The sequence below is a fragment of the Haliaeetus albicilla genome, chromosome 2, assembly GCF_947461875.1.
Source record: "Haliaeetus albicilla chromosome 2, bHalAlb1.1, whole genome shotgun sequence".
NCBI classification, from domain to species: Eukaryota; Metazoa; Chordata; class Aves; order Accipitriformes; family Accipitridae; genus Haliaeetus; species Haliaeetus albicilla.
Window position 1 is genome coordinate 9,590,242 of NC_091484.1, and position 27,267 is coordinate 9,617,508.

The 27,267-nt window shown below is 38.9% G+C and overlaps 1 protein-coding gene across 7 annotated transcripts in view; it reads left to right on the forward strand.

The window, feature by feature from the left end:
• Nucleotides 1-27,267, forward strand: part of RIPOR3 (RIPOR family member 3) — a 54,631-nt gene that overhangs the window by 13,058 nt on the left and 14,306 nt on the right. For 2 of the 7 annotated variants that reach the window (XM_069805332.1, XM_069805341.1), the window contains 11 exons: nt 8,635-8,913; nt 9,261-9,389; nt 13,403-13,549; nt 16,882-16,960; nt 17,737-17,760; nt 17,888-17,941; nt 18,656-18,805; nt 19,331-19,394; nt 19,785-19,828; nt 20,490-20,615; nt 22,803-22,948. In XM_069805332.1, the coding sequence (XP_069661433.1) occupies nt 9,289-9,389; nt 13,403-13,549; nt 16,882-16,960; nt 17,737-17,760; nt 17,888-17,941; nt 18,656-18,805; nt 19,331-19,394; nt 19,785-19,828; nt 20,490-20,615; nt 22,803-22,948 (935 nt within the window). In that variant the 5' untranslated portion in view covers nt 8,635-8,913; nt 9,261-9,288. Of the gene's footprint in view, nt 1-4,548; nt 8,914-9,260; nt 9,390-13,402; nt 13,550-16,881; nt 16,961-17,736; nt 17,761-17,887; nt 17,942-18,655; nt 18,806-19,330; nt 19,395-19,784; nt 19,829-20,489; nt 20,616-22,802; nt 22,949-27,267 lie in introns of those variants that run through there. The other 5 variants (XM_069805366.1, XM_069805357.1, XM_069805375.1 and 2 more) reach the window with 4 other exon arrangements.

Below are 27,267 nucleotides of genomic sequence, written 5' to 3' on the forward strand. Positions count from 1 at the left end.
TTCCATATTCCCGTCCTCATTAGTTAAGTTTAAAGGGGGTAAAACATCTGTTTCCAAGTACAGCTGTGTGGTTAGTATGTAGGCCTTTTTTTTTCTTCCATACAAAAATCACTAAATCTGGCCATTTAAGACACAGATTTTATAAGAGCTAGAGTTGGGCTGTGCAAAGTTCACCTCATTAAAAACAAACCCAAACCAAATAAAAGCAGAGTATAACAGCATAAAAAAATGTGGACCATGAATGTCAGAGCATATGTATTAGGAATTGGTAAGAAATAGAGGGGAGAGTACAGATATATCCACGTATATTCAAAGGTTCTTGTTTTTTTCCACAAGTAAAGTTTACATGCTTGTGGAGTGTCTACAGAAAGGGAACATAGGTACCAAACACAGTGTTAGGATTGCTATGACAGCTACCCTAATTTGTTAGAAAAAATAATGAGTTCAAGCCTGTGTTAGAAGAAACTGAGTAAATTCAGCCTAGATAAAATGTTCAAATACACCAAATAATTTTTTGAGGCTTTGGCTGTTAGCTGGCCAATGAGAGACATTCTAGATTGTCTTGATTTTGATGTCTCTTTCTAAAAAATACACCCTTTTTCATTATCTTGAGATAGGTACTGAGATTCACTAATGAGTAGTGCAAACACTGACTTTGAAAAAACTAAGTCTGTGTCTAGTCAGCATTAAAGAAAATATTTTGCTTTAAAACATAAACCTTTTCTCTGTCCTATATCCTCTTATATGATATTTTGTACGCTTCTCCTCTTTTTCCAGTGTTCTTTGGGATACGGATCCTAATTCAGCAGCTTCGTTATTTCTGTGGCACAAGATTGTCTTGGTAATGTTTATGGGAATAAAACATGGTTGCCATAGGAAGTTGACTTAATTGTTTAATTCTTAATAAAGGGACAATTTTCTTGATTAGACAGCTAAATGACAGGTAGTTTCTCCCGCTTCAGAAGCATGCCCCTGGACATATATCGGTATATTGTGATTCACAGACTTCAGTTTTTGAAGGTATCAAATACCCACATATTGTTGAATATCAAATTTCACTAGTACTGGAAGTTTGTCATCTGTTTTGGTTAATGTGTTCTTCTCAGTGTAATAATCAAAACACTTATCTATCCATCATGGTGGTTTCTATTGAAGCTTAGGCTGGGACTTTCCACAACATTAAGGCTGAGATAAAGGACCTTCCTTATTACATAATTGACCTGGAAATGGGCTTTTAGGAGGCTCCCGCATTAGCTGATGGATGGAGACAGTATCACACCTGATAAGTCTACCCGTAACATACATTCAGGCACAGATTGGGGAAAACAAGGAGAATGAGATGTGTATTAGAGAAGAATGTTCCTTGGGGTTCCTAATTAAAAAGGAGGAACCTCTCAGGGACAGAACTGGTACCATTCAGTGCTTTGCTGCTAGGCAAATTTTCCTTTGTCAGAAATGGAAGAGCCTGTTCATCACTTGTAAATTGCTCTCCCTCAGCGCCATCTGCTTCTTCTCTTGTTAGGAATTTGTTTTTAAGTATTCATTATAATGTAGCTAACTGCAGACTCAAATTCTGCCAAAGCTGAAAAAGCTGCAAGTCAGGCTAGCGTGTGGAGCCTGCCACATTCCTGCATCTCTGGTTCAGGCTTGCAAGTTTGTCATCAAGTTTGAAATTGAAACCAGAGGAGCTAGCAGCAAGCCCTGTGCTCATAAATCAGCTGATAATGGGTGAATTGTTCTGTGCCTTCCCCTGAGGAGGAAAGCAAAACTCAATGCAAAAGTACTCGCAGCAACCAGAAGGCTATGATGTAGGCAAGCATGGAGAAACCACGTGTGGCTATATATGAATATGCCACATACTGGCAAAGGAAGTAAACAAGGATTTTGGTTATATGCAATCACTGATTCTTTTCTTATTACAACATTACCAAAAAGTTACAGTGGGATTTACAGCCAACCTTGATTCCAAGTAACAAATTTTCATGAAAGAAATAGGCACAATACATCAGTGTGTGACCCGTGACAAGGTCTCCTTTGTGCTTCATTTGTCTGATATCTGCTGCCACTAGAGGGAGGTACAAAATTGACCACAAAATTATGTCTTGAAAAATAGTTTCCAGGTCATTAACTAAGTGCAGGCCAACATTTGCTGCCGAGATTCTACTGGAAATCTGGAATAAATGACTGATTAATTTCCTCTGGATGTCCACCAGTGTCACTGAGAATAGAACTTGGATCTGTACGCTTAGATGAAAACTAATTGGAAATACAGTAACATTTTGAATCGCAGGCTTGAAAAACAGGTCATCTTGGACTTGAAAGTTGAGTCCTGTGTTCAAAGAACTACACTAGAAATGGTTACATCAGAGACACTACCTCCAGCACAGGAGAAGCTATCTGAGGGGATTGCTTATGATATTTAAATTTATTGCTGCATAGGAAACCTGGGCTCCAGAACTTCATTTCCAGAAGCTGGCATAAAGTTATAGAAGGGCCTAATGACTAAAGCAATAACTTGGATCAAAGCCGTTTATCTGATTTTCTTTTTATGGCTTGAATATGGCTAGGAGGAAAGTATGTCAGATATGCAGTATTTAAATATATATTTAAGAGTTGAATCTGCCTAGATGAAATTTGCAAAAGTACCAAAACGAGTTACACACTGAAGCCCCATCTTTCTAAATAATGTAAGCTATGAATGTAATTCTTATTAAAAATCAATTGAACTAGCTCCTAAGAGCCTAAATTACTTTTGAGAATGGGATTAGATTCCTGAATCATTTGAGATTTTCAAAATACGACCTGACAGATGTAAGTTGGTGCAAAGTAAAAGGCCCATCTAATAATCTGAGTTAAACAGGTTTAGGCCAAGAAGTTCTGTGGAACACATGTGCAGCTATGTAGAGAAGCAAAATCTTCCACTTGCAGCTATGTAATTGCTCACATCGCTCAGTCTTAAAACAGCAGAAATGTCTGGTGAATATGAGTGGAAGAATGATTGTTCATGGCTCTGTACAGCTATATCCATTGGACCTTACAGCACTGTAGCTAACCGTATCTCTTTGGTAGAAGGTGGTTTCCTGCATGGATTGCATTTTCTTGCAAAGAAAGACGACTGAACACGTTCAGCTGTCTACGTTGTTTAATTCCCATTATAGGAACCAGCATGGAGAAAGAGATGAGTAGGGGTGAGATGGGAGGGCAGGCAAAGTGCAAGGGAGAAGCAAAATTTACGTCTTAGTGCTTCAGAGATGAATGATAAAAATACTAAGGGGAAGATTTTCAAAAGCTTGTCACAGGCAGCCATTTGTCTCCAGTACCTCCATTTTCACAAATCTGTTTTACCATATAAAAACAAAACGTCAAACATATTTTCCTTATCTGTAACTGCACTGGCCCTTCCCCTGTCTGTGTGGTGGACTAGTTACAGGTTATATGTGTTGGTGTGAGACACCAGTTCTAGATAAATGATATCCACAAGTCAGAATTCCTATGTTAAAGTGAATTACATATAACCTTTTCAGATTCTGTTGTGAATCCTTGTGCTGTGAATCCTTTCCACAGAAAGGATTTATCTGAAGAAAGGATCCCTATTTGAGTGCAATGCTGTGTTAAAATAGCTATATTGAGATGTAGCATCAAGGGCACTTTCTGTCTCCCTAATTCAAATGACTTTTTATCTCTAGAAAAATAACCAGAGAATTTTTTCTTAGTTTTGCCAATAACTGTATAAATAGAATGTTTGTCTAACAATTGAACAAAAATGCTTAAAATTGAAGGGGGTTTAATCATAAATTTGGAATGTTTATCTAGCAAAGTAGACATTGCTTCTGAGGTCAATGGTTTTTCTAAAGAATGCTCAAGAGCAAAGATTAAATATAGTGTGTATTTTCCCAGTGGATTCAACACTATACTGTACACAAGACAGTCACTTCATTCTTTGTTCAGTCAGCCTTCATTATATCTACCTTTAGAGTAATTAGGGCTGAGTCATGATGTTATTGCGGCTCAGGAGTTTCATTCATTTTAGTGGTCTGTATTCTTTAGATGTCCAACGCTGGAAAGTAAGTGCCAAGGTCCAGAAATTTCCAGCCTGTTCCATGGTACATTGAAATCACAAAAAGCTTCAGTGGGTCAGGCCCAGATCAGCCCCTAAGGCTTTCAAAATGTTTGATGGTATTGTAGTACATTGTGGCAATCCGATTTTTTTTTCTTCTTTATCAGTGTCATGAAAGACTCAAATGCCATTGTCTGCCACAAGTGTTTTGAAATGGATACCACCCATCAAAAGCATTCAGAAGTGTTAGTTAATTCCATTGTTCCCAAGTTTTGAAATAAATGAGAGGAAGAAAAATAATTGTGATTACATCAATGTGATGGTAGACAAATGTAGCCCAGTTTGCAAAATCAGTCTTAAATTTGACTCATGCTAGAAGTTTTCGGGTGTAATTATGTTAGGGTTGTCTTTTCACCTATTAAGTGTTTGCAATGTATATTTCTATCAGCTAAAACCTTAATACAGATGCAATTATAGCAGCAAAACAGTTATTGTGGTGGAGTTCATAAGAAATTCAAGGAAGTGGAATGAGTAACTTAGCACCATTGACTGAGTTTTTTTGAAACAGCAGATTAGTTGGAATCACAGATCATTTCTAGAGTATGTCCACAGAATGTCTCTAAAGTCCCTAAACATCCATCTGCTTAATCACTGCTGATTTTGGTTATGTACAATTAAAATTGAGTTTCAGTAGAAATGGTATAGAACCAATACACATTAATGGCAAATTTGTTTGGCTGTCATGGACCTAAAGTTAATTTTATAAAACCATGCTCTAGAAAGACATAGATTCCAGGTGGCAACCCTACAATAAAATCTATGTACTATGCTATGCAGAAATCCACTTACTAAGAGGATTCTCTGTATAGGCATAAATATAAGCCACGTATTTTAGGGTCAAGGCTGCAGTCCCTCCAATAAAATGTTGAGCATATCTGATACTGAGAAAAGAATTATGTTGTGATAATACAGAATGAAATCAACTCTTTTTAGATTCCACAGCTAGAAGATAGAATGGCTCTATTGTCCTTCCAAGTAAAGCTAGTGTAATATTTACAAATAAAATTATGTATAAAAATAACAATAGTCTAAAAATGTAAGGAGAAAGTTAGCATCAGGTGGTGTAAGACAAATTGTCATGATCACATAATGTATCCAGAATCACAAACATGATCCTAAGGCATTGAAGCGACTGACATTTGATAGTTTGTGTTCAGTCACTGTGTTTATTTTCTGTAGTGACTAATAATTTATTTGATTTCAAACTGGCTTTTATTTTGTTAGGCAGCCGCTGCTTGCTGAAGCCAGTGAACAGCGGGTACTGACATACTAGTGAGATACATAGCCACTTGTTGGCTAGGCTATCAACTCGACGTGTGTGTCTCCAATTAGCTGAAGGAAACAGAAGTCTGGTACCGTTTTTTGCAGACACACAACTAAGAGCGAGTGTGTGTCTCTTAACCAACTGGTCATTCGCAATTGGAACATTATAAATTTTAAGGAAACATGAATACCTTACTCTAGCAACGGTTCACCAAATTCAAGTGAACCTCTTGGAGATACTGAAAGAAAAACATGGCTACTAATTTAAAGTACAAAGCACAAGCAGAAATATTTTGCAAGAAGTCAGTGAGTCATATTTTCCTCATAAAATTGTTGAAACCGTTGTGCCCAGAAACAATTAAATATGTGACTAGGGCTGGAAAAGTTTAGCCATAAACACAAACAGACACCAGTTTTTTGTTTGTAGAGGATGAAGGTCATTTGGCTTGAGGAATATCCTAATACTAACAGAGACAAAGCAGAACATGCAGTTTGAGCATACTCACTGCTCAAATGTTTGGTCCTACATGCCTGGATACTTGGTAACACTGAAGGTTAAATGCTAATAGTCTGTTATGGCAAATCATTGAAACAGGGACAAACAAACATACCCCTTTAATTTGAAATAAATACTCTTTTGATTTATATTAAAAATACATTTCTGAGACCTGAAGTCTCAATCTTACAAAACTGCATGTATTAAAATGTTTGAGTGAATTAGTACCTGGCAGTTTGGAGGTCTATTTACGACTCTCAAACTTTGTAAGACTTTTTCGAGACTCCTTGTTTTTTGTAGTAGTTCAGTGTTTCTATTGCCCCTGGCAATAGACTCCTTCAGTTTGGCCTGATATTTTTGTGCTCTACATATGCCAGCCCCTAGCTAGCTACCGTATTCATGTTCTGTGCTTTTGGGGAAGATTAAAAGAGAGGAAGTTCCTCTGCTCCCAAGGGTATAATCCCTGTATTTATGAGATTTGGAGACGCTGGCCTACGCAGCAGAGGTTACAGGTTGGAAGACAGATTTGAACTCAGCTTTGTCGGGGGGTCCTTATCTGATTTATTTCTAGCCTAAAGGGAGAGTTGAATTTGAGATGTGTCCAGATGCTTTTTCTCAGGGGCAGTTGTAACGTAGCTCAGCAGTTTTATACAGACACTCTGGCGAGCAAAACCCTCTGTTTAAACAACTGCGATTATAAATCTTTCCTACAAATAAAATGTTGTCTTGACATCCTACTTATGGTCTTCTACTCAGAAGTGTGAAATGAGCTCTAAGATTTCTAGGTTGCTACAAAAAATCTATGCAGGTGTGTACCAAGTGTGATTTGACTTTGTTGACAATATTTCAAAGTAAGAAAGATAACCCCTTTAATGGTGCTTTCCTAACATTATTTAAATTCTCTTCATTCTTATAAGAGGGAACTGTGAAAATGTGCTTGTGAATTGCTTTTGAATGTAGCTACACATTACAGCAGAACATGACACAGTCAGTGGCCTTGAGGACTAAGCTTTGTGCAGCTAAAAAAAAAAAATGACCCATGAGAATTTTTAAATGCTTATGGCTATGCACAAGTGAGGTCCAGTTCATCTCTCATTTCTACTAATTTGCAACAGTGTATCTTCTTGAAGTCCAGAATTATATTTCATTTATAAAAATACATGTGGCAACAGAATCAAGTCTAGGCAATTTAAGCAATTTATTTCTTTCACCAACTGAGTTTTGGGGTCTGTACATTTCCATCTTAATTCTTCACATCTAGAGTTCAGTACCACAGATTTTTACTTTGGGAGTCTTTTCATCATCTTCTACTTTCTGTTCCCTGTCAAAGATCTGCCTGGTTTTGTTTGTTTCATATCTATATCCTTCAAAGGCTTTCAGTCTCATGCTATGCAGGCTTTAGGAGTCCTATAAAATTACACAGCTTTTCCTGCACTTTCTTCCTCCCTTTTACTCATGAACTAACTTTTTTAGGTTAGAGAGCTGAAGAATAGATCCTGGGAATCTGGCTTATCCTTGATGAGGGATGTGGTCAATGACCATGAGGCTATTCCTTTTATTTCTTCTTTTAATAGCTTGTTATGCAATTACGTTTTTCAGTAAGTTGCGTGGTTTTTTCAGTCTAATGATCCTTTTGATGGGGTGACTGTTCACAGGCTTATAAGCATCTGAAAACTAGAGGAAAGAATGGAAAATATTTTGAAACTTCAGCTGTGATATGATGCAAGTACAATCTCTGATTAAGGGTGTTAAGGACACCCTTTCAAAACAAGAGAACATGAGTGCTGTACAGTTTGATTAAAATGTGATTAAGATGCACCTGAATTTTTCCATATAACGGATTTCTTTTGGTACTACTGAAGCTATAGAGTCATGTGGACTTTGATGCACTGAGATACAAAATACCTAGCCATGCCCAACACCTCTTTTGACAAACAAGTTAGCTTGCAAAGCAGGTAGCTGTTTGGCTCAAATTTATCATTTTCACATCTTGTTCCAGAATATTTTGCCTCTTACACAGATGTATTCATGCACTTGGCACAGCCTGTAGAACAGGCAAAGAAATGGGAGTCTTAGACCTCAGCCCAGGGAGCTGACTGAGCGGCTTCTAATGAAATAGTCAGGTCTTACTGCAGGATCTCTGCTTGTGGAAATCCATGACAACTTTTGTTGCTGCTGTGGCAGATAATGATACCTAAAGCATAGTCACTTACAGTAATTCCCTGTACTTGTAGACTAGCCCAGAATTAGCAAAACACTCTCAAATTGCACTCTTCTCGGGAAGCATATTTAAGCATTTAGTTCTTCATATGTGGTCTGGGAGAGCATTGAGTTAAGTTGCTCTCCAAGTTAGTGGAAGAGCCAGGAAAGAGTCTTATCTTCACATTTCTGGGCTTCTAGTCTGACTAACTATAGCCATGCTGATGGGATAATTTCAGGCATAGGGGTTGAGTGCAGATGTTTCTTTCCAGTATCTACTCCGATAGATTAAGAGCTCACTGTTCTTCAGAGCACATTCTATAATGTAGGACAAACTTTTGCAGGGAGCATGTACAGCTCTTTATTGGAGTTTGTACTCTCTACAAATAGATACTCCAGCTTTTTGTTTTTCTGAGTTTTACTCAGTTGTGGTGTTTACATTACATGAGCTTGAGGGGGGAAGGAAGGGAATTTTTCTGTATATTAACTGTCTGGGTGATTTTCTACAGCTGCTTTGAAGGATATGTCTGTTACTTATATTGTAACTTGGATTCTATAGACATATGGCAGAGAACACAATTCTCCAGAAAGCAAAAGAGTTTGACTGATGGAAAACAGAAGAGAGCAATCCAAGAGAAATCCTGCCAGAGGAGGAGCAAGAACCTGAAATTTACTGTTGAAATCGGACTTCTGCCTTGGGCTTAAGCATCACACTCAGCCAATTCTACCATTGACTTCAGTGTGGCTCTGCACAGATGCAAGGAACTGCTTTTTGGACCTGACTAAGTCTGGAGCTTAAGTGTTGTTCTGGCATCCATACTGATTTGGAAATATACAGGTTGGCCTGAGCTCCTTAAGCAGTGGGACAATTACAGGGTTTTTAAAAAATCAGAAATGTAGAGAGCCTGTGAATTGAGGCTATTCTGGCTTTTACATAGTGAGTTTGTAAAATCAATCAGAAATTGAAGAGGGCATGAGAGATTTCATTTTAGACTGTTCAGTCCCTTATTAATTGTATTGTGGATGGCAATAGAGGAAACATGTATAGCAGACAAGTCTTTTTTTTCTGTTTAATCTACTGTCTGTTGTTCTGACTTTCCACTTCCATTCAGCTCAGCACTTGCAGCAGCACAAACCTGAACTGCCAAGAAGCTTTTGACTCATCTGTTTTTCTGTTTATTTCAGAAGCCGTTAGACTTACTGACTGGCAATCATGTCGGTCAAACTCACATTTGTCTCTCCTGGTGATGGGGGTGGCATCAGCAGGAGTTGTTCCTTCACTGGATTCAGCACTGTGCAAAGCAGAAAATTAGCGTAAGTAACACAAAAAGTAAAGCACCTGATCGTTTGGGCAACAACGGGTTGGGTACTGTGAATGTATTTTTTTAACCTAAGGCATTTACGTGTAGAAGTTGTTCCTTAAATTTTTACCTTGCAAATACTGAGTGTGGTCATGCTTCACTGATAAATATCTATACTTCACACCATACTATCTTACTACTATACACACTGTACTTCAGAGATGCCTGGATTTCAGAGGTTATGTATCAGACTGTTAATGGTGTCCATTTCTTCTAGAAAAATGAAGGGCTGCGACCCTTCCTGCTAGCAGCCTAGTAGTAACTGATGTTTTCTGACTAAAACCTTCTGAATAGTTATGGTAATTAAAAACCTCATAGACCTTTAAAAAGATGGGGGTGTTAATGGTGAGTCCTGGCAAAATGTGTGGCTGAACCCAACTCAAGTTCTCCTGGAGTTATTTTAAGCAGAGCAGCGTTACATGAGAAGAAGGGCTGCTTTCTGGCAATGCCACAAATGAGAGGAAGGGAGGAATACAAACAGGCCAAGAAGGCCGCTGCAAATTCGCTGCAATCCGTAACAGGCCTATAGTATAGCCAAGGTTGCAGTCCAGTCTTCCAGTCTTCAGCTGAGCTCCATAATTGCTAAACCATCCTGCACTGTTTTTCCCTTTTTGCTTATCATAAATTGTTGTGTAGCATTGCTCTATGTAGATAACTGTGCAGCTTTTCCACTAGAAGTGCTCTTGTTCTTTTTCTGAATTTAGTGATCCCTGTATAGCCTGTTGAATGTTTTTAGAAGATATGATATATGAATGGAAAATTAATATAATCTCTGACTGCCAATGCATGCTAGAATAATAAAAAAGTGAATCATTTAGCAGTATCTTATGGAAGTATTGGAAAGTAGGCCTCTAAAAAAAGTATTGTACTCAAAAAAATCCTATTGTGTATCAGTAAAATACCTGACTCATGTCATAAAATATCTTTTCAAATAACCAAATGACTGAATTAACCTTTTAGTGAAACACAGCGTGGTAAAGTATGAACAAAAATGAAATTCCAGCATGACTGTGATGTAATCCAGAAGTCTTCACGTTTGAAAAATTCGTTTGTTATGGAAGCAGGAAAATAATATTAAGCCTAGCAAAGATCGGACATCTAAAATCACACCAATCAATAACATCTTGAGAAAAACACTGCCAATAAATTATATAAACAGACTTGAGCTCAAGTACATAGTGGGAGTTCTAACAGGGAAAGTATCTACCAGGAAAAGTGTTGAACAGCTGTTTCTCCAAAAAAGGCACAGTCCAGCAGGGTAAGAATGCTCCAAACAGAAGAGTTCATATATCCCTTAAGATTATTCTATTACTTTTAGCTGCAAAGGTTTTCTAACCAAATGCCTCCCTTTATGCATTTTTTATGATATTGCTTTTCACTATTTAAGTGTTTAGACAGACAGTTTTGTTCAGGAATCACTGCAATAAGGAAAATTTGTACTAGATACTCGGTCACAGCCCAGTGAACACCCGAGAGCCTTCTCCAGCATAGTGAAGAAATTTTTTAATCACCCTTTCTTAACTTATCTCTCCCTCAGGCACTGTTGCAAAACACAGCAGGAGATCACAGGGGCCCTATGCAAGGTCTATCCAAAGGATGACACACAAATCAGGTCCACATGGAGATTCTTAAGCAGATGCTAAATATACTTTTGCATTTCTTTAGCAACTTCCTTTTGAGGCTCTCAGTCAGACACACTATTTCATTTTTCCTCACAATGGTCTCCACAGGAAGTAAATATTATTACTGTTATCTATAAAGTGGGAAATCTGATACTTAAATTATTAAGTTCACAAGGGAAAGCTGCAACATAGCATCTAGCTTTTAGCTACTGTCCCTAAGGCCCATGTCAGCCACTTTTCTATGAAATGTATGAAAATGGGATTCTTAACATCAGTTCACTGAGTACTTATGGGCTACATCAGTCAGTAGGAGACACTGAGGAAAACGGTGAGTTTTAAATCTCAGCCTATCTGTATGCAGTGCTTAGATGCTATACTTTCAACTGAAGGGAAATGATTTCCTGAATTTAGGGTTTGCAGTACAAAACTCTGAAAGTAAATATCAAAGTCCTTCCCTTTCCAAAAATAAACAAAACCCAGGAGTAATTTGGGCTTTTTGATTTCAAAAGATAGATTTATCTTATATCTTCCATATGGTATCTTGCTAATTGGAGTACTCATCTAAAGCATGAAACTGGATGCTATTTCCTTCTTTGCATGAAAGAATTTTAAGTGATGTTCCTTCTTGGAGACTCTTTCAACTGCTATTATTGGCTAGACTGTCCCTTCCAGTGTTATTGCTGTTGAAACCCTCTCATTTTGCATGGAATACTCAAAGATTCATTATCTTATGAAAGAAAATAATATTAATGTAAGTTTCTAATTTAACAGTTGTCTTCCTTGTTATAGGTAACCTGAGCTCCAAATGTTTTTTTTAATTAATACTTTACATTAAACCATCATAAAAAAACTAAGATAATCTTTGGGGTGAAGAAATTAAATATCCAGTAATGTTTGGCAACACCTAATTTTGTCAGATTTTTTGCAGATTATATGTTACAAAATTGGGTTAAGTGGAAGTTTAGCACCAGGATAATTAAAGTAGTTACTTGAAAGTTTCTGTAATAGGACTGGAGACAGCTTTCAGGTGTGCTGGGCCTAGGATTTAATCACCAAGCTCAATTATCTCCTTAGGCCTTCAGTCACATGCCTAGAACTTAAAACAGCCAGTGGCTAAATCTTAAACCTGTTGGAGTTCATCATTTCTCTAGGTGAGCAGAATTTAGGAGAGAGAGAGAGCGAGAGTGCTCTCTGAGAGCAGCCAGTTGGCTTGGCTTGGTGGAATGGGAAGCTTCTTTAGATAATGTTATTTTAGAGGCTTGACTTACAGGGAGTATTAACAAAACTATATAAAAATAACTAAGACTTAGAGGATTATATAGATAGAGGTAAGCCACGCAGGAATCTGACAATGTGAAAGAACCATTTGCAGACAGCTCATTTACTGGTTTAAATGTTGCAGAGAGAGAGAGGGATGTAACTAATGGCTCAGGGTGTTGTAGCTCTTCAGGTTAGCACAAAAAATCTAGTGTGGGGGATTTCTATTAGAAACAATATTTAATTTTGGTTTTGCAGTTGCTTTTAAAAGTAAGTGAGGTGTTAGACACTGAAAAAACACCTTGATATAATTATATCTTGTGTGCAATCTGGGCTTGGTAGCTTGCTTTTCTAAAACGTGGTAGGGCTCTAAGCCATCATTTAAATGGATGGTGAATGCAGGCAAAGAAATAGCTATTTCTAAAGGCTTTTTATGTTAGCTTTATAAGGTAGACCTTGAGAAGATCAAAAGTTTGTTGCCTCATTTTCCTGAATTGCAGGTGAGAGCCAGAATGGGAATGTCCTTGTCCTGCAGCATGGCTTACTTGACTAGTTCTGTAGTTACCTGACAACTGGTATGAATGGGCACACAGAAACAGGGCCTTGGCTAGCTGCCATGCATATCTGTTAAGACAGTTGCTAGCAGTATAAACATTAACTTGTTATTAACCTGTTTTAAAAATGAGCTTTTCGTTTTCTTGCTTAGTACCCTGTCCCCCCTCCCCCCTTCCCAAAGAAATGGGGACCTGCACAGTTTTTCTTTATTTAAAAAGGATAAAAGAGAACCACTAGGCTTCTCAGAGTCTACATCAAGCTTGGAGAAGGAGATGTTTCTTATTGAAATTATTATTGTTGAAGTCACAAAAAATTTCAGCTTTCATGCACTAGGTATTTAGGGCTGGGCCTTAACTTTCTAATGTTATCTGTGAAAGTATTTTCAGTGTGTCCAAGAGCTTTGTTCTTTTGAGTAAAGGTATATGGGATTGGACACATAACTTGTAGCCTGGAAGCTCTGTGGGTTAGGCATTTCTCTTCTCCCAGGTGATGGGTTTTGCATCTTTCCCATGTTTCTTTTCTCTTTCTACAGAAAGTCTCTCAGCAGAAGTTCAGTGAGATCAAGAATGTCACTGAAATCCCCCAAGGCTTATAATTCCCTGCAGAAGGGGGCAGTCGTCTGGGATCCAAAGCCACTGCAGGTGAAGAAAATTTTTGAAGCTTTGAAGAAAGGACTTAAGTAAGGACTTTTAAAAAATTGTAATTTGCCTTACCTAGTCATGCTGCTTAAGTCTGTGTATCACTGTTCTCTGTCTCCATCTGGCATTTCTAAACATATGTAGTAACTTTCCCAGACACTGGCTTAGGACCTTGTAAAACAAGTTTCATTCACTTTCAGACAGTCTGCTTGCAAACAAAGTGCTCTGATGTTTTTGTTTGTTCCTAGTTTGTTACACTTCTCTAAAAAGTCAGTGACAGGTAGAACTCTGTGGGAGATTCTCCGTCTCTTGGGGAGCAACTGAGCTCCCTTGAGGAAGGGAGACTTTCAGAGCATGCAGGGTGGCAGGCAGGAAGCCTCCAGATCAAGGAGAGACTTGGACAGGGATGGGACAGCCAGATTTGGGGGGTGTTTGGCAGAAAGTTTCTGGAGAGGGAGCTGTGTGGTGTTTGCTTTGACTCAAAAAGCTGACTTAAAACCAAGTCTGAAAGCAAGGGTGTGCCCTGCAAGGACACAGTGGGGAAGCTGGTTCATAAACCGTTTCTATTCTCCCTATGCTAATTGGAGAACACTTAAAGAGATATTCTAGTGGGGTTTTTTCAGTTTTGGGGGGTTTGTTTGTTTGTTTGATTTGGTTTTTTTTGGTTTGGTTTTTTTTTCCTTTTAATGGAATTAAACTGTGGAATTCAAAAGTACTCTTTCATCTCTTGGTGGCTTGCTATAAGGGAAAGGTCTAAGCAGATCTACCTGAAAACTTCAGCTGACTTGAGGTGATCAAACAGAGCTGTAGTACAGCTCCATCTTCTTATGGCAATGTAAATAACATTATCTTGCTTTAAATGTAGCACTATTTTGGAGTCTTTATTATGGTTGACTGCACAGTCATTGTTGCATCAGTACAGACTTGAGTGAAAAGGCTAAAGACCAATTTTATCCATTGTCTCCGTCTGGCAGATGTGGGGTGCATGCAGCAGACAGATGAAAGGATGGGGTGGCAATCTGAATTCAGGGTATTCTGGCTTTGAGGAAGCTGTCAGTTAACTTGTAGAAATGCTGATGTTATTCAGTGCTGAAATGGCAAATAAAACATGGATGAGCTTGCTCTCTTGGTGTTATAGATCAGAAAGGAAGTGGTGGTAAGTGCTGTTTGCCTCCATCAGTGATTGAAACAGATCAACCTTTAACTGAGTCCTCAAATCTTATTATATAATAAAATACACAAATTGCTACAGTCGATGTTGATGGGCCTTGTCTAATATCACAGGAACTTCATTTACACCCTGAAGCTACTATTGGAAGATAAAATACCTTTCCTTGGATTTGTAAACTCTGTAGCTCTTTCTGCTGGCATCCTACTAACAGTTCCTTCGTATATGTTGCTGCTGTCCTCAGAATTTTGCTACTCTATTAATTCTCGTCATAGTTTGTTTTCTTAAGCGAAGAATGTAAAACGCACTGTAATAATGCATTGTAAATTCAGATGCGTCACACTTTTATTCCAATAAAAGACTATAAAGTCTTAGTCCTAAAAATATCAGTCAATGTCTTATTAGTGGATTTAGATTTAAAACAAATAACAAAAGCAAATATTTTTGCAGAGTTTAGAATTTATCAGAGCTTAGGGAGGAGAAACCATAAAGTGGATCAGAACTTGTTCCCAGTTCTGCAGTGAATGCCATATGATCAGACTCCTGCCAAAACTGAGTAGCTAACTAATTGACTAAAGTAACCTACAGAAAACAACTGTATCAAATAGCAATGCAAAGTCCAACTTTTAAGTAGATGCAGACTGAGTCCACTTAGTGCTGGAGTGACTTGAATTTTTGGTATAGAACATGTTTTACGTGCCTGTTTCTTTATAGCTATAGAAAATAACTCTTTATTTTGTTAACCATCTGGGTACCATTCCAATAACTCCTTATTCTGTTAACCATCTGGGTACCATTCCATCAAGCTGGCAATTTTAACATACTTAAATCTAAAAGCAATGAAGCTCTTCTAAAAGTTAAGTGAACTCTTTTCTGCAACCAACCTTGGCTACTTCTGCACCGAGCTGTTAATAGGCGAGTGTAAAGAGCAGACAGCTGAATGCTGGAGCCACTGGGTGTCTTGGGTGAACTGGTTTTGTAAAAGTAAGAAAATGAAATGCATCAAAGCAAATGTGAAAAAGTGCAGCTGTCTAAAATGAAGTTATTTTGACTGCTCAGAGACTGTGTCTTACAATGTAGTATTTACCAGGTGACTCTTGTTGCCTTTTAAGCATAAGAGGAAAAAGTTACCTAAGTCTGCTCTGTATTAAAACCAAAGTTGGAAGAAGATGGTCTCAGCAGAAATAGTTTAAGGCCCTGTAGGAACTCTTAAGGGACTATGCTTGCTTGCAAGCAACTCTGTAGAAGCCAACTGGCACCAAGTGCTTCACACCTTGCAAAATAGTTCCCATTCTGGAAAAAGTAATGATTACATTAAGAAATTGTCTAGCATACTAAAAGGTGGTAGTCAGTGCTGCTTGCTAAAACACAAATGACGTGCCCTACCTTACATGTGGGCTACTTCTATGAGCTTGGTTTTGTAGTGCAAGTGTTTCATGTTGCAATTCTTTGACTTTGTAAGATGGAGTTGGCTGATAAATTCTTATTCCTCAGTAACTGTAAGAAGAGACTTGCTCAACAAATGAACTGATATTCTACTTTATACAAAAGGTTCCAGAAGGCCAAACAGGAATAGTTAGAGAAATCTGAAAAGGAGATCTGTGAGCTGGGTTATGTGTGTGTTAGAACTTATTGTTCTCCTCTTACATCCTTCCTTTCCTCTTGCCTTTAGTGGTACTTCCAGCTCTCCTGTCTTGTTTTGTTTTGCCTTGCATTCCCAGAATAAGGCCTATCTTTCACTTGAATGATCTTTTTTAGATGAAGGGAAACAAGAAATACTAAATGTCTGAGTGCATTGTGTGCCATGTGTACATTTATATACCTTATGCAGGAGTGGTGGCCTTCTTGAATTACACTGAGTATTCCATATCTTGGAGGAGTAAAAAGGATTCAGGAGGATTCCTAATGTACAGCGTCTTTAAATGTTAGGTAACAGTAACCAGCATCTGCTGGTACTCACTATATACAGATGCTCCTCTAGGAGTGACTCTTGCATTTAGGATAGTTTCCATAGACAAATATTTGTCCTTTCTCATCTGTTGACCCATGTCTCTCTATATAGCCATTCACATCTCTGCAGGGTAAAACAAGAGAAGTCTTCTAGAGAAGGAAGTTTCTTTGTAACATTCTGCTGAAAAATTCCTTGGGAAAGTGTTATAATGAATGTATCAGAAGAACGTAATACTGGGTTTTCTTCCTCTCCAGTGAATACTTGGAAGCACATCAGGCTGAATTGGATTATCTCTCTGGTCGGCACAAAGATACAAAAAGGAACTCCAGATTGGTAAGATGCTTTTAATGTTAAATACTTTATTTCTAAAGTAATTTAAGTCACAAAAGTAGATGTTCTCTCGTGTCTGGGACTCGCAGGGCTTTTCCAGTTAAAGCACTGAGGTGAGATCCAGCAAGGCATCACAACTGGAAATTTACCAAGCAAGTTAGCTCTAGATGTGAGAATTAAACTTGGGATTTCACATTTTCAACATCCAGCAGTGTTCTTCAGATCATGTTCCTTTTCTTACTGGGATGGTATCTCCCCATATCTGTTTAGTGATCAGTGTTCATCCTGGACTCTGTATGGACAGAAATGGTGATAAAGATCAGGCTTTGTTTTCCATAGTTGGTGAATGTGTCCTAGCAACCTAGATTCTGTCATGTTCACTGCTCCCTAGAAGTATCTTCAGCAACAGTGCTAATGAAAAGACAACTTTTCAGTTGGAAAGGCAGATCCAACTTTGCCTTTCATTTGGGAAATAATAGCTAGATTAAAAAAAAAAAATCAGAAACTCCCATGTACGCTGACCAATGTCCAAGTCCTTGTCACAGCTGATGGTGAGACTTTAACTATATCATTTCAAGCATCTGTGAAAACCAACCAACCATGAACAGAAAATGAAACTAATTCTAAAGATGTTGGACTGTCTCCTTGTAGTAAACAAAGCATCTTATTTTAGTGTAACTTAAGATATGCGTAGTGAGTCTTGCAGCAAACATGAAAGTATGATTAATATGTACAAATATACATGCTCTTCTGTTCAGCCTATGCTATTTCTCTTTCAGGCTTTCTACTATGACCTGGATAAGGTAAGACTATTGAGGATGAGATGAAATGTTGGAAATAAAGAAAATTGATGATGTGTCTACTGTGTTATTTAAAGGCATGTTTAGGAAACAATTTCTCAAGTCCCTTTCTCTCTCCCCTCTTCAAAAGCAAATCCGCTCTGTGGAGAGATACATCAGAAAACTGGAGTTTCACATAAGCAAGGTAAAGGGTTTTAATTCTTGCACATCTAAGGCTTACACTGCTGTATAAGCAAACTGTCTAAATAGAAAATACTTCAATTGTAATTAATCTGAAGGGGGATAATGCTGGCTACTTTCTGAAAGCCGTAACCACTCTTTTTACAGGAGGCAGCAATTATTTATTTATTTTCTTGAATGGTTCTATTCAGGCTGAATGTTGGGCGCAACCCAACCTGAGTTTGCCTGTGAAACCAGTTTGCATAATCTGCCAGTTTATTCAGAAAATGCTGCTATGGGAAGACTTACATATTCTCCCCGCCTTTCCGCAAAGGGCCAAATGGGCAGTTCTGTAAAGTGCATGTCTGCTGTCTGCCATGTGCTTCCAAAGGAATGAAATCTCTCCTCTGACACAGCTAAAGGTGTCGGTGTTTTAAGCTGTACTGAGGGAATCAGTTTCTTGCTCCCAAGTAATTTTTCCCTGAACAAAGTGTTACTCTACTTCTTGTCTTCTAGGTTTCTCAATATCCCATGCTTTTTTGCAGGAATGCCTACAAAGTGTAGCACTCTAATCAGTCTGTAAAATGCAGGAGTTGCAGCATTCTGCAATACTATGATAATGGGATTTGGTTGGGTTTTTTTGCCAGGGAAGATGGCTGATATTCCTTCCCAAAACTTACTAAAACTATGCCAGGGTAATTCTTGTTCATTCTTCTCTCACCCCCCCGAAATCTTAAAGGTAGAAGAACTCTATGAAGCTTACTGTATCCAGTGCAGACTACGAGATGGGGCCACTAATATGAAACATGCCTTTTCCTTGTCTCCTTCCACCAAAGCCTCCAGAGAGAGCCTAGTGGAGCTTTACAAGAACTTCCAAGAGTGCACAGAGGTAGGAAATACTCCACACATATAACGAAGATCTGACTGTTCTTTAACAAAAAATGTACCAGGACTTGCTGCTGGCTTTTTTTTTTGTGGGGTGTGGGTTAAAAACTTAACATGTGAATGAAATACAGGTGCGTAATTGGAACTAAAGCTTGTGAGATAAATACCTTACAGGCAAAGCTGTTGAATTCTATGCTTTTTTTTTTTTTTTTTGCTCCTACTCAGCTTGGCTTCATGCATTCATGAAGACAAGTGAAAAATTCTTTGAATTTCTGCTTTAATACTGGGGTCTGTTATGACTCCCACTGGAAGTAATGGGATGAGAATTGAATAATGAATAAGCTATGCTATTTTTACAAAACAAGCAGTGGAAGATAACTGATGTTGAACTGCTCAAGCAGTTCCGCTCTTCTGTGGAGCGCCAAAAAAAAAAAGTCCTCTAAAGATGAGATAAGAAAATGGCATGTATGGGAAGGTAGCCACTCTGCACTGCTTTTCAGTCATAGTGACTGTTCAGTCTTTCTTCTAGGACATGTGCTTTATAGAAGGGGCGTTGGAGGTCCATCTGGGAGAGTTTCACTTGAAGATGAAAGGTATGTTCCTTTCTTGTTTCCTTCAAAACTCATTAATTGATTTTTGGTTTCCTGTGTAGCAATCTGATCCATTGAGAGTCCATTTATGCTTCCACTGGCTTACAGGATCAGACCTTGAACAGAATATTGGCAAACATCTGTTTGCTTCAGCACTGTAAGACAGATCTGCAATGGAATTTTATATTTGAGTACAAAAGCTGACAAGCTTTCTTTCCTCAGCTCAATTAAAATTTGTCCTTCTAAGAGTGTTTTGGGCTGGTGGCGTAGCTTCTGCACAGAGTTGAGCGCAAGGGGGTGTTAGCCAGACAGTCACTTTATTTATTGCAAGCTGAGGCTTTGGGGGATGTTGTAAAACTCTAAAAGTATTAGGAGTTTTTCTTCTCTTTTCAGGGTTGGTGGGCTTTGCACGTCTCTGCCCGGGTGACCAATATGAGGTGCAGTATACAGCAATTCATTTTGTCCTTTATTTTACTGCTGTGAGTTTGCAGTAGAGGAACAGGAGAGCAAGGGTGCAACACATAGAAGGGGAGTGGGAAACAGACTATGATAAAACTGTGCACTATTCTGATGAGAACAGTGCTTTGGCACATTTACTAGTTACCCTGCCCTCTGAGACTGAAGAGGGAAAGATGTGATTCAAATGTTATGGGAGGCTTTAAAAGATGGCAGTGATTGTCTATCAAAACCAACCTGTCAGCTCTTTGTCTTCAAAGTTGCTTTGGAATCAAGTAACAGTTGCTGCCTGTTTCTTGGAAGATTGCCCTTGGCATATATGAATGCATCTTAGTATCTTACTGGGTCGCTCTCCTACTTCTAACTGTTCCAAATGAATTCCAGTGTGCCTTGTATTTCAGTATTGCTACACCTGCTATGCAACGTAGTTTTGCAGTTCTTCTAGAATGGGTGGGATGTGTCATTTGGCACTGAGTTAAGATGTTAAAACCTGCAACCTGAATTCCTGCCTCCAGTCTTCTAGCGTTATTCAAATTCCTAAATGTATGGCTTTGCCGTACTGAAACAGTGTGAGGCTTATGGACTGAAGGGAATGTACTGGGATATGTTGACCCAACATCCTCTTTTCTTTGTGGTTTCTAGGTGTTTGTGCGACTGGGGCGCCAAAAATGGAGGTTAAAAGGCAAGATTGAGACCGATGACAGCCAAACGTGGGATGAGGAAGAGAAGATTTTTATACCCAATCTCCATGAGAAGTTTGAAATCAAGGTGTGGTGTATAATGGTTGGATTGGAACCAGTGGGTTAATAACAGGTCTTCTGCCATACTACTTACCTGTTAGGCTATCAAGCATTTGTCAAAATTTAAGTAGTTTTCTCTTCCTAGCCATGTACAAATGGCAGTTAATCAATGTTCTTCTTACTAAACAGACAACTACTTCTGTTTTTCCTTTGCTCCTTGCACTCGTAACTGTATTAGCGCATCTGCTTTCCCCATATTCTGGAGTCTGGTATATGTGGTTGTGTTTTGGTTTGGTTTGTTTGTTGGTTGTGGGAGTTTTTGGGGTTTTTTGTTGTTGTTGTTTTGTTTTTAAAAATGTCCTAGACCATTGTCTGGGATTTTCTAGGGTGAAGTCTAGATGTGGAGACAAAAAGATGTGTATGTATATATCATTTATATCACCTATGTGGAATATTAAGTGCCCGGAGTTCTGTTCTCTATTGAAAGAGAAACGTGTATATGGAAAACATATCATTGCACATGTGTATGTTTTGAATGTGTAGTTCAAATATCCCTTTATCTGCATGCACTGCAAATTCTTTTGTCATGTTTTACTCCAGAGGTGCTCTGTATCTGTGAAGAACCAATGGCACTTATATGCTGGTACAAACTGTCTGTACTTCATTTAGAGTTCTGACACTTTTTTTTAAAGACATAAAGTGCCTCAGAAGAGGTCATATTCTTAGCAGTAAGGGACCAGTGCTAGTGGCCTGTGATACATAGATGACACACTGTGGGTGCCCCTTGAGGGAAGCTTGTAGCTTGTGCAGGTGCCATGGGCATTGGTCCTGGCACTTAGCAGGTGGAGTTAATCTTTAAACAGCATTTCCACTGTAGTCTGGCATCTTTCATGGACTGGACTCTGCAGAATGACTTCTGTCAACCTAAAAGGAGCTGAGATCGAAGGCTGTGCTGGATCCTGTTCTACTAGGAAACTGTGCCAGTGCAGGGTTTTGAGTTCTGGCAGCTGTGTTAAAGCAGCTATTGCAACGCTCCCCTCCTATCTGGCAGCAAGAACTGGGTTACACAGGAGAGACTCTTTGGCATCTTGCCAGCATAGCCTTTGGAAATGTGCTTATAATGTGGTTTTCTGCTGCCACTGCACAATGAAGATCAGGTGAGAGGCTAATTCAGATCCCTGTTTTCCCATAACAGTTGTAAAAACTTGTATTACTTTGTATGACAATGATAGTTTTTCATAAGCTGACAAAAAGGGTAAGTCTACTGACTAATGTTCTCCACACCCTCTTGCTCTTTCCACTTTGTACTTAATCTTCACCCAGTACAAATACGTAGCAGGTTTAAAAAAGAAAAATAAAAAAAAATAATTGAGAAGTGCCAAAGAGTGTTCCAAGAGGAGCCTAGCAACGAAACTTTTGCTAGCTCTTAAAGGAGATGTAGGCATGTAACTAATTCCTGAAGTGGACTTCAGGCACTTGTGCTAAAATTCTGTGCTGCGTCTGATGCTTTATGTGCTTCTAGAACAATCTGATCTTCAATTGGAAGTATGTTTTTATAGCAAATGTTTTATTAGATTTTTTTTTTAAAGTAGCTGAAGAAGCAAAGTGCCATGCTGGAAAAAACACAGGCCTGTAACTGTGTTGATAACAAACTTGGAGCCACCTGCAGAGCTAGAGGAAAGACCTGACACTTAGAAGTTCTGATTTTGGCCCACAGCTGAGCTCAGGGCAGTTAGAAAGGTCACAGTAGATGCGGACAGTTGTGCTTCCAGATCCTTTAGGCAATTGAGAGCTGAAATAGCCTAGTGTAGGTAGGCTAAAATACTTCTCTGTAATATGTATTTTTATGATAGTGTTAGTCTAATATGTAGACAAGCTAGACTCTGTACTATAAATGACAACCACTTGTATGTATACCAGAGATGGAATTTCCAAATTTCAGACTTAAAATCGTAGTCTACCAAATTCTGTTGTCAGAAGTGTACAGCTCTGTCTCTCCCCAACACATAAAACTCCTTTCCTTTTTGCTAGCCATGTATGACATATTCCTTGTGGGGATATTGGCTCACAAAAGTTTAGGAGCCCAGAATTGAGTATCAAGGTTGTAAGTTTGTCGTGGGCCTTGGAGCCGATCTGAGCCTGGGGTGTTCTCCTTTCCATGCACGTGACTTAGGATTGTCTGGTAAGATGAAAATGGATATGTTTGTCCCCACAGGTGACAGAGCTGCGAGGACTGGCCACTATTCTAGTTGGTGTTGTGACATGCGACAGCATAAACTTCTTCACAACCAAGCCTCAGACAATCATTGTGGATATAACTGAACTGGGCACCATCAAGCTACAGCTGGAGGTCCTCTGGAAGTAAGTACAGCTTCAAATGAAAAAAGCTGGAGCTAAACATTTGAAATAAATTAAAGGCTCCTTAGTATGTCACCTAGTACCATTCAACATCATAGTCCTCTTTCTATTTGCAGAGCAGGTGCAGGATAGATAGCAGCCACATGCTTTCTCACAGCAACCTCAGCTACTGTGCCTGATCTCTGACTCTGGGGGACCAGTCCTTGGGAAGGGGAGGGGGAAAGGGGGACAGAAGCTGTTTCTATGACCCTTCAGTTCTTTGATGTTACCAGAGCCGTGGCTAGCCACGTGAACTGACTAGTAGGCTTTTACTTAGCTTACTACTCTTCACAACGAGCATTCAAGTCTAGCTCCAGGCAATGCATGTACGTCTATAAAACATGAACAATAATCTTAAAGATGATGAAATGAAACTGAAAATAGCAGCTTCTAGGCACAATGAGAGAAATATATAGTTGAAATTTTAGCACAATCACTATTACCAGGCCACAATTTGTTAAAAATGAAGCTTCCCCAAAGACTTAGCACCTTCTTATTTGCACTGTGATTACAGTTATCAATGTAAGGCCTGTTGGTGCACTACAGAGAAGCTTGGTTACAGATGCACTTTTAAAATATCAGAGTATTTTCATGGTGCCTGTGACTTGTTAAATTGTTTTATAATTTAAATCTGTAAATTTTTGTAGTGGATTACGGATGTTTCTAAAAGCAAATTCTCACTTCTGTGGATGCTGCACTGGAACTTCTTCCTCACTCTACACATAGCACCATAGATTTTTGAGGTAGTACTGTTATTTCTGCTTTACAGGACTGTTGGTCTGTACTGAGAGTCTTGTCTGTAACAAATCAAAACTTTTTAACCTGTTTCTGTTTATTGTTGTCCAGGGGTTAAATCTAGCCATCTTAGTGAAGTGCCAAATTAAACAACAGGCGGTCTTTACTTGTACTCCTGTATATGCCTTACTGCAGTCCTCAGTTCTTCTCAGCCCAACATGGCAAAGAGGCATTTGAACACACCTCCATGATAAGGGCCTTTTTGAAAGGCTGCTTTGTGATGACTTGTGGATCTAGGCTCTCTCCAGGAAAAGCAGAAACTGAACAATGTTTAGATTAGGAAGGGCAGGGAACTATGCCTTGCAGGCCAGACTCACCTATAACTCAGCCTTATACAACTCTTTGCTGGCCATGCTGGTTTCTTGTTTTCTTAAAAATTACCTAAAAATAAAAAAAAACCCCTTGTATGTATTGAATGTGTGGTCTGCCAAATGTACCCAAAAGTCAAACAGATCTTTCAGTAAGAAAAGTTTCCCTGCCCTTAGGGTAAAGTAACCAAATGTATTTTACAATCAGACTTGATTTTTCAGGTCTTAATACCCTTTTTCTACTTCTAATTACCTTTGGAAGCATCTTTTGCCTTAAACCTTACCACAGTCTTTTAAGCCACCAACAGGAGAGATGCCACAATGGTTTTCTGTTGCAATTCCTGTTCAAGTGTTGATAAACAGTTTTTGGGTTGCATTGCTGGGGTTGGGGAAAGAGCCATGTTTATTGATCAACATACACAAAAGACATTCAGAAAATAGTATGCTGTGGTTCTTGAAATTTACTGTTGACTTGTACATGCAATTGGGCTGAAAAATGAGTCTTGGCAACAGCATCTGAAAATTATTTTCAAATGCACACATTGCTCTAAGTCAATGAGAAATAAACTCACACAGCCTGCACCTGTTTATGACACTCTTTCCTCCTGAGATCTAACAATGAGCATCAGTATATGTTTTGTTTTGGTGAGGTGCTGCAGCTGCTCTAGAGACTTTTGAGGCCTCTCTTTCTTATTTGAGAAGCTGAGCCACTAATTGGTTGGGTAACAAAGCTTCATTCCAGAAGCTTGCTGTGATCTTGCATTATATGCCCTATGAAACTTCCTCTTACTCATGTCAAGTTACGTATGTATTCCCATTTGAATCTGAAAGCAGAGACATTCATGGTAGATTTATTGAAAACTGTGTGGAGTGGGGATGGTGTAAGTTGCGTTATATATGTTTTTGTGGTTTCTTTTTTTTTAAAGTAAAAGTAGCTCTTAAAATGACAGCCCTTTTAAATGAAGGCCAATTAAAATACTCTGTTTTGACATTCATGTGTCTTAGTATTGGGGAAGGAAGGAGGGAAGAGGGGCGTAGGACAATATATGGGCTCTCATACATCCCCAGCAAAATCTGATGCCTTTATTTGTCATCTCTCACCCTGCAACAAACACACGCCACCAAAACTTGCATTGGGTTTAACCTGGATCTAAAATGATCAGAAGCTCTATATGCAGTTTCAGAGCAGAAAGGACTGCAGAGAGAGCCCTCTGCTTGCAGAGATGCCCTTCTTACAAGGGAAGTCCCTTTTTCTTTGATTTCAAGCCTAACATCTTAAGAAGTTTCACTCGTGCAGTGAAGGAGATTATACTTCCCTTGTTGAACTAGGTATAAAATCTGGTTTTGCCCTGATATGGGAAGTGCTGTACCAAGAGATGGCACATTGGTAGTAGAGTCTGGAAGAAATCACTTCTACTCTCTTCTTAACCCATGCAAATGGCATTTAACAGATAGATTCACTTCACTTACTTTTGCTGGGTCTACTTGTTTGCCTTTCCTTGCTGTCAATAACTTGCATAAATAATTATGCATATAAGTTGTCCTTGCAAAAGGACTATACAAGGAAAACCCCTTCCTATTCTGTGATATCACATAGTTTCTCAGATAATAGCTCAAATCTCCAAAGCAAATCATATTTGTGACTAGATTTTGTAGAAAAATACAATTCAAATTATGTTGACACTTGATTGTTGCAGTAGCTCGCAGCTCAGAATGCAGCTTTTGACTGGCAAGATGAACACTTCTATGGCATTTGGAACAACCATCACCCAGCTTTTAGAGTTGGCAACAGCTGAGCTGGGAGCAGGGTTAGTGGTGACGCATTTTCTTTGGGAGTTAATCCCCACTTGGAATTTTTCAGCACATGAGAAATCTCCGGCTGTGTGTGTCTGCTGTGTTTAAGTTTTGTGAAATGTGTTGGTATCCTACCAAGTGGATTCTCCAGAGCACTTCTGCACAGAACTGGCAGGCTCCTCCTTTTTGACAGCCTGTTTGCTGAAGTTGTTTACAGAAAAGAGAAGTTATGTGGTGATAACTCAGGGTGTTTCTGTTTTCAAAGATCCAGCACTCAAAATAACAGCTGTTTTTTCTTTGATTTAAGAATAACTAAACAAACCCAGCTGAATTGCCCAAACTTCCCTGAGAGGCAAGCTTTCAATCTAGACCTGCTTTGTGAGAAATCAAAATGTAGATCACTCTTCCATTTCTAAATGTATATTTTCTTTAAATAGGCACTAGTCTTCTGGGCTCCAACGGAAGTTCCTTCAACTCCTTTATAGATTATGCCACGAGGAGCGTGAATGAGCTTGGGCCTGTTGCAGAATGGCTTTGTTGGCCAGTTTGGCAGAAGGCTTTGGTTTTTTTGCCAACCTAAACAGCAGTCTGAATTCTGTCTCTTGCATGAAGGACAAAGAGAAAGCCTGTGTTCTCTTTTCAGAACTTCAGTTAGCACCCCGTACTGGGATCTAAGGGTACCATCCAGCCAGAACCGCTCTTGTGATTTCTGCCCACTTTGAGTGTGTGCTGGCCTGGCTCACAAGGGTTTGTGGAGTAGGAGAAACAAACCTTAAGGGAGAATAAAAAAGGAAAGTCTGGGTTTTTTGGATACATACCTACTGACAATCTTGTTCTTATAGGTGAAAACTTACGTGAATAGGTAGTACTCATGCAAGTATCTTTAGGCAGTAGTCCATCAATGCATCTCTGTGCTTTTGATGGAAGTGATGTTTCATAGCTTAGTCTTGTGATAAGCTGTACTAACCTTGAAACTGGTGCTTATTATGGGTAGGAGAAACCTCAACAATAACACTGTTAAAATTTCATGGGCATTTTCACCTGTGTTCAATAGGGGGAAAAAAAGAAATCTCATGATTAACAGTGAGTCCAATCCAGTTGACCAGAATTGGTTTTTTGTATTAATGCAAGTTTGGATTCACAGGCTTAATAGTGGGATTCATACATCTCTATCCACCAAGAACCCTTCTGGCCTGGTGGTCTTTAATACATGGAGTGACTGGACAGAAGGGGAGTAGTTAGGGCACAGTCTCAGCAGTGGGAGAAAGGAGTGCAGATCCTTTGAGGCTAAAGACTGAATTGAGTTCAGCTTTTATATGCCCTGCCTGATTACTTATGTTCCTCTGAGAACATAAACCAGGAAGTGTCCTCCTTACACATCCAACA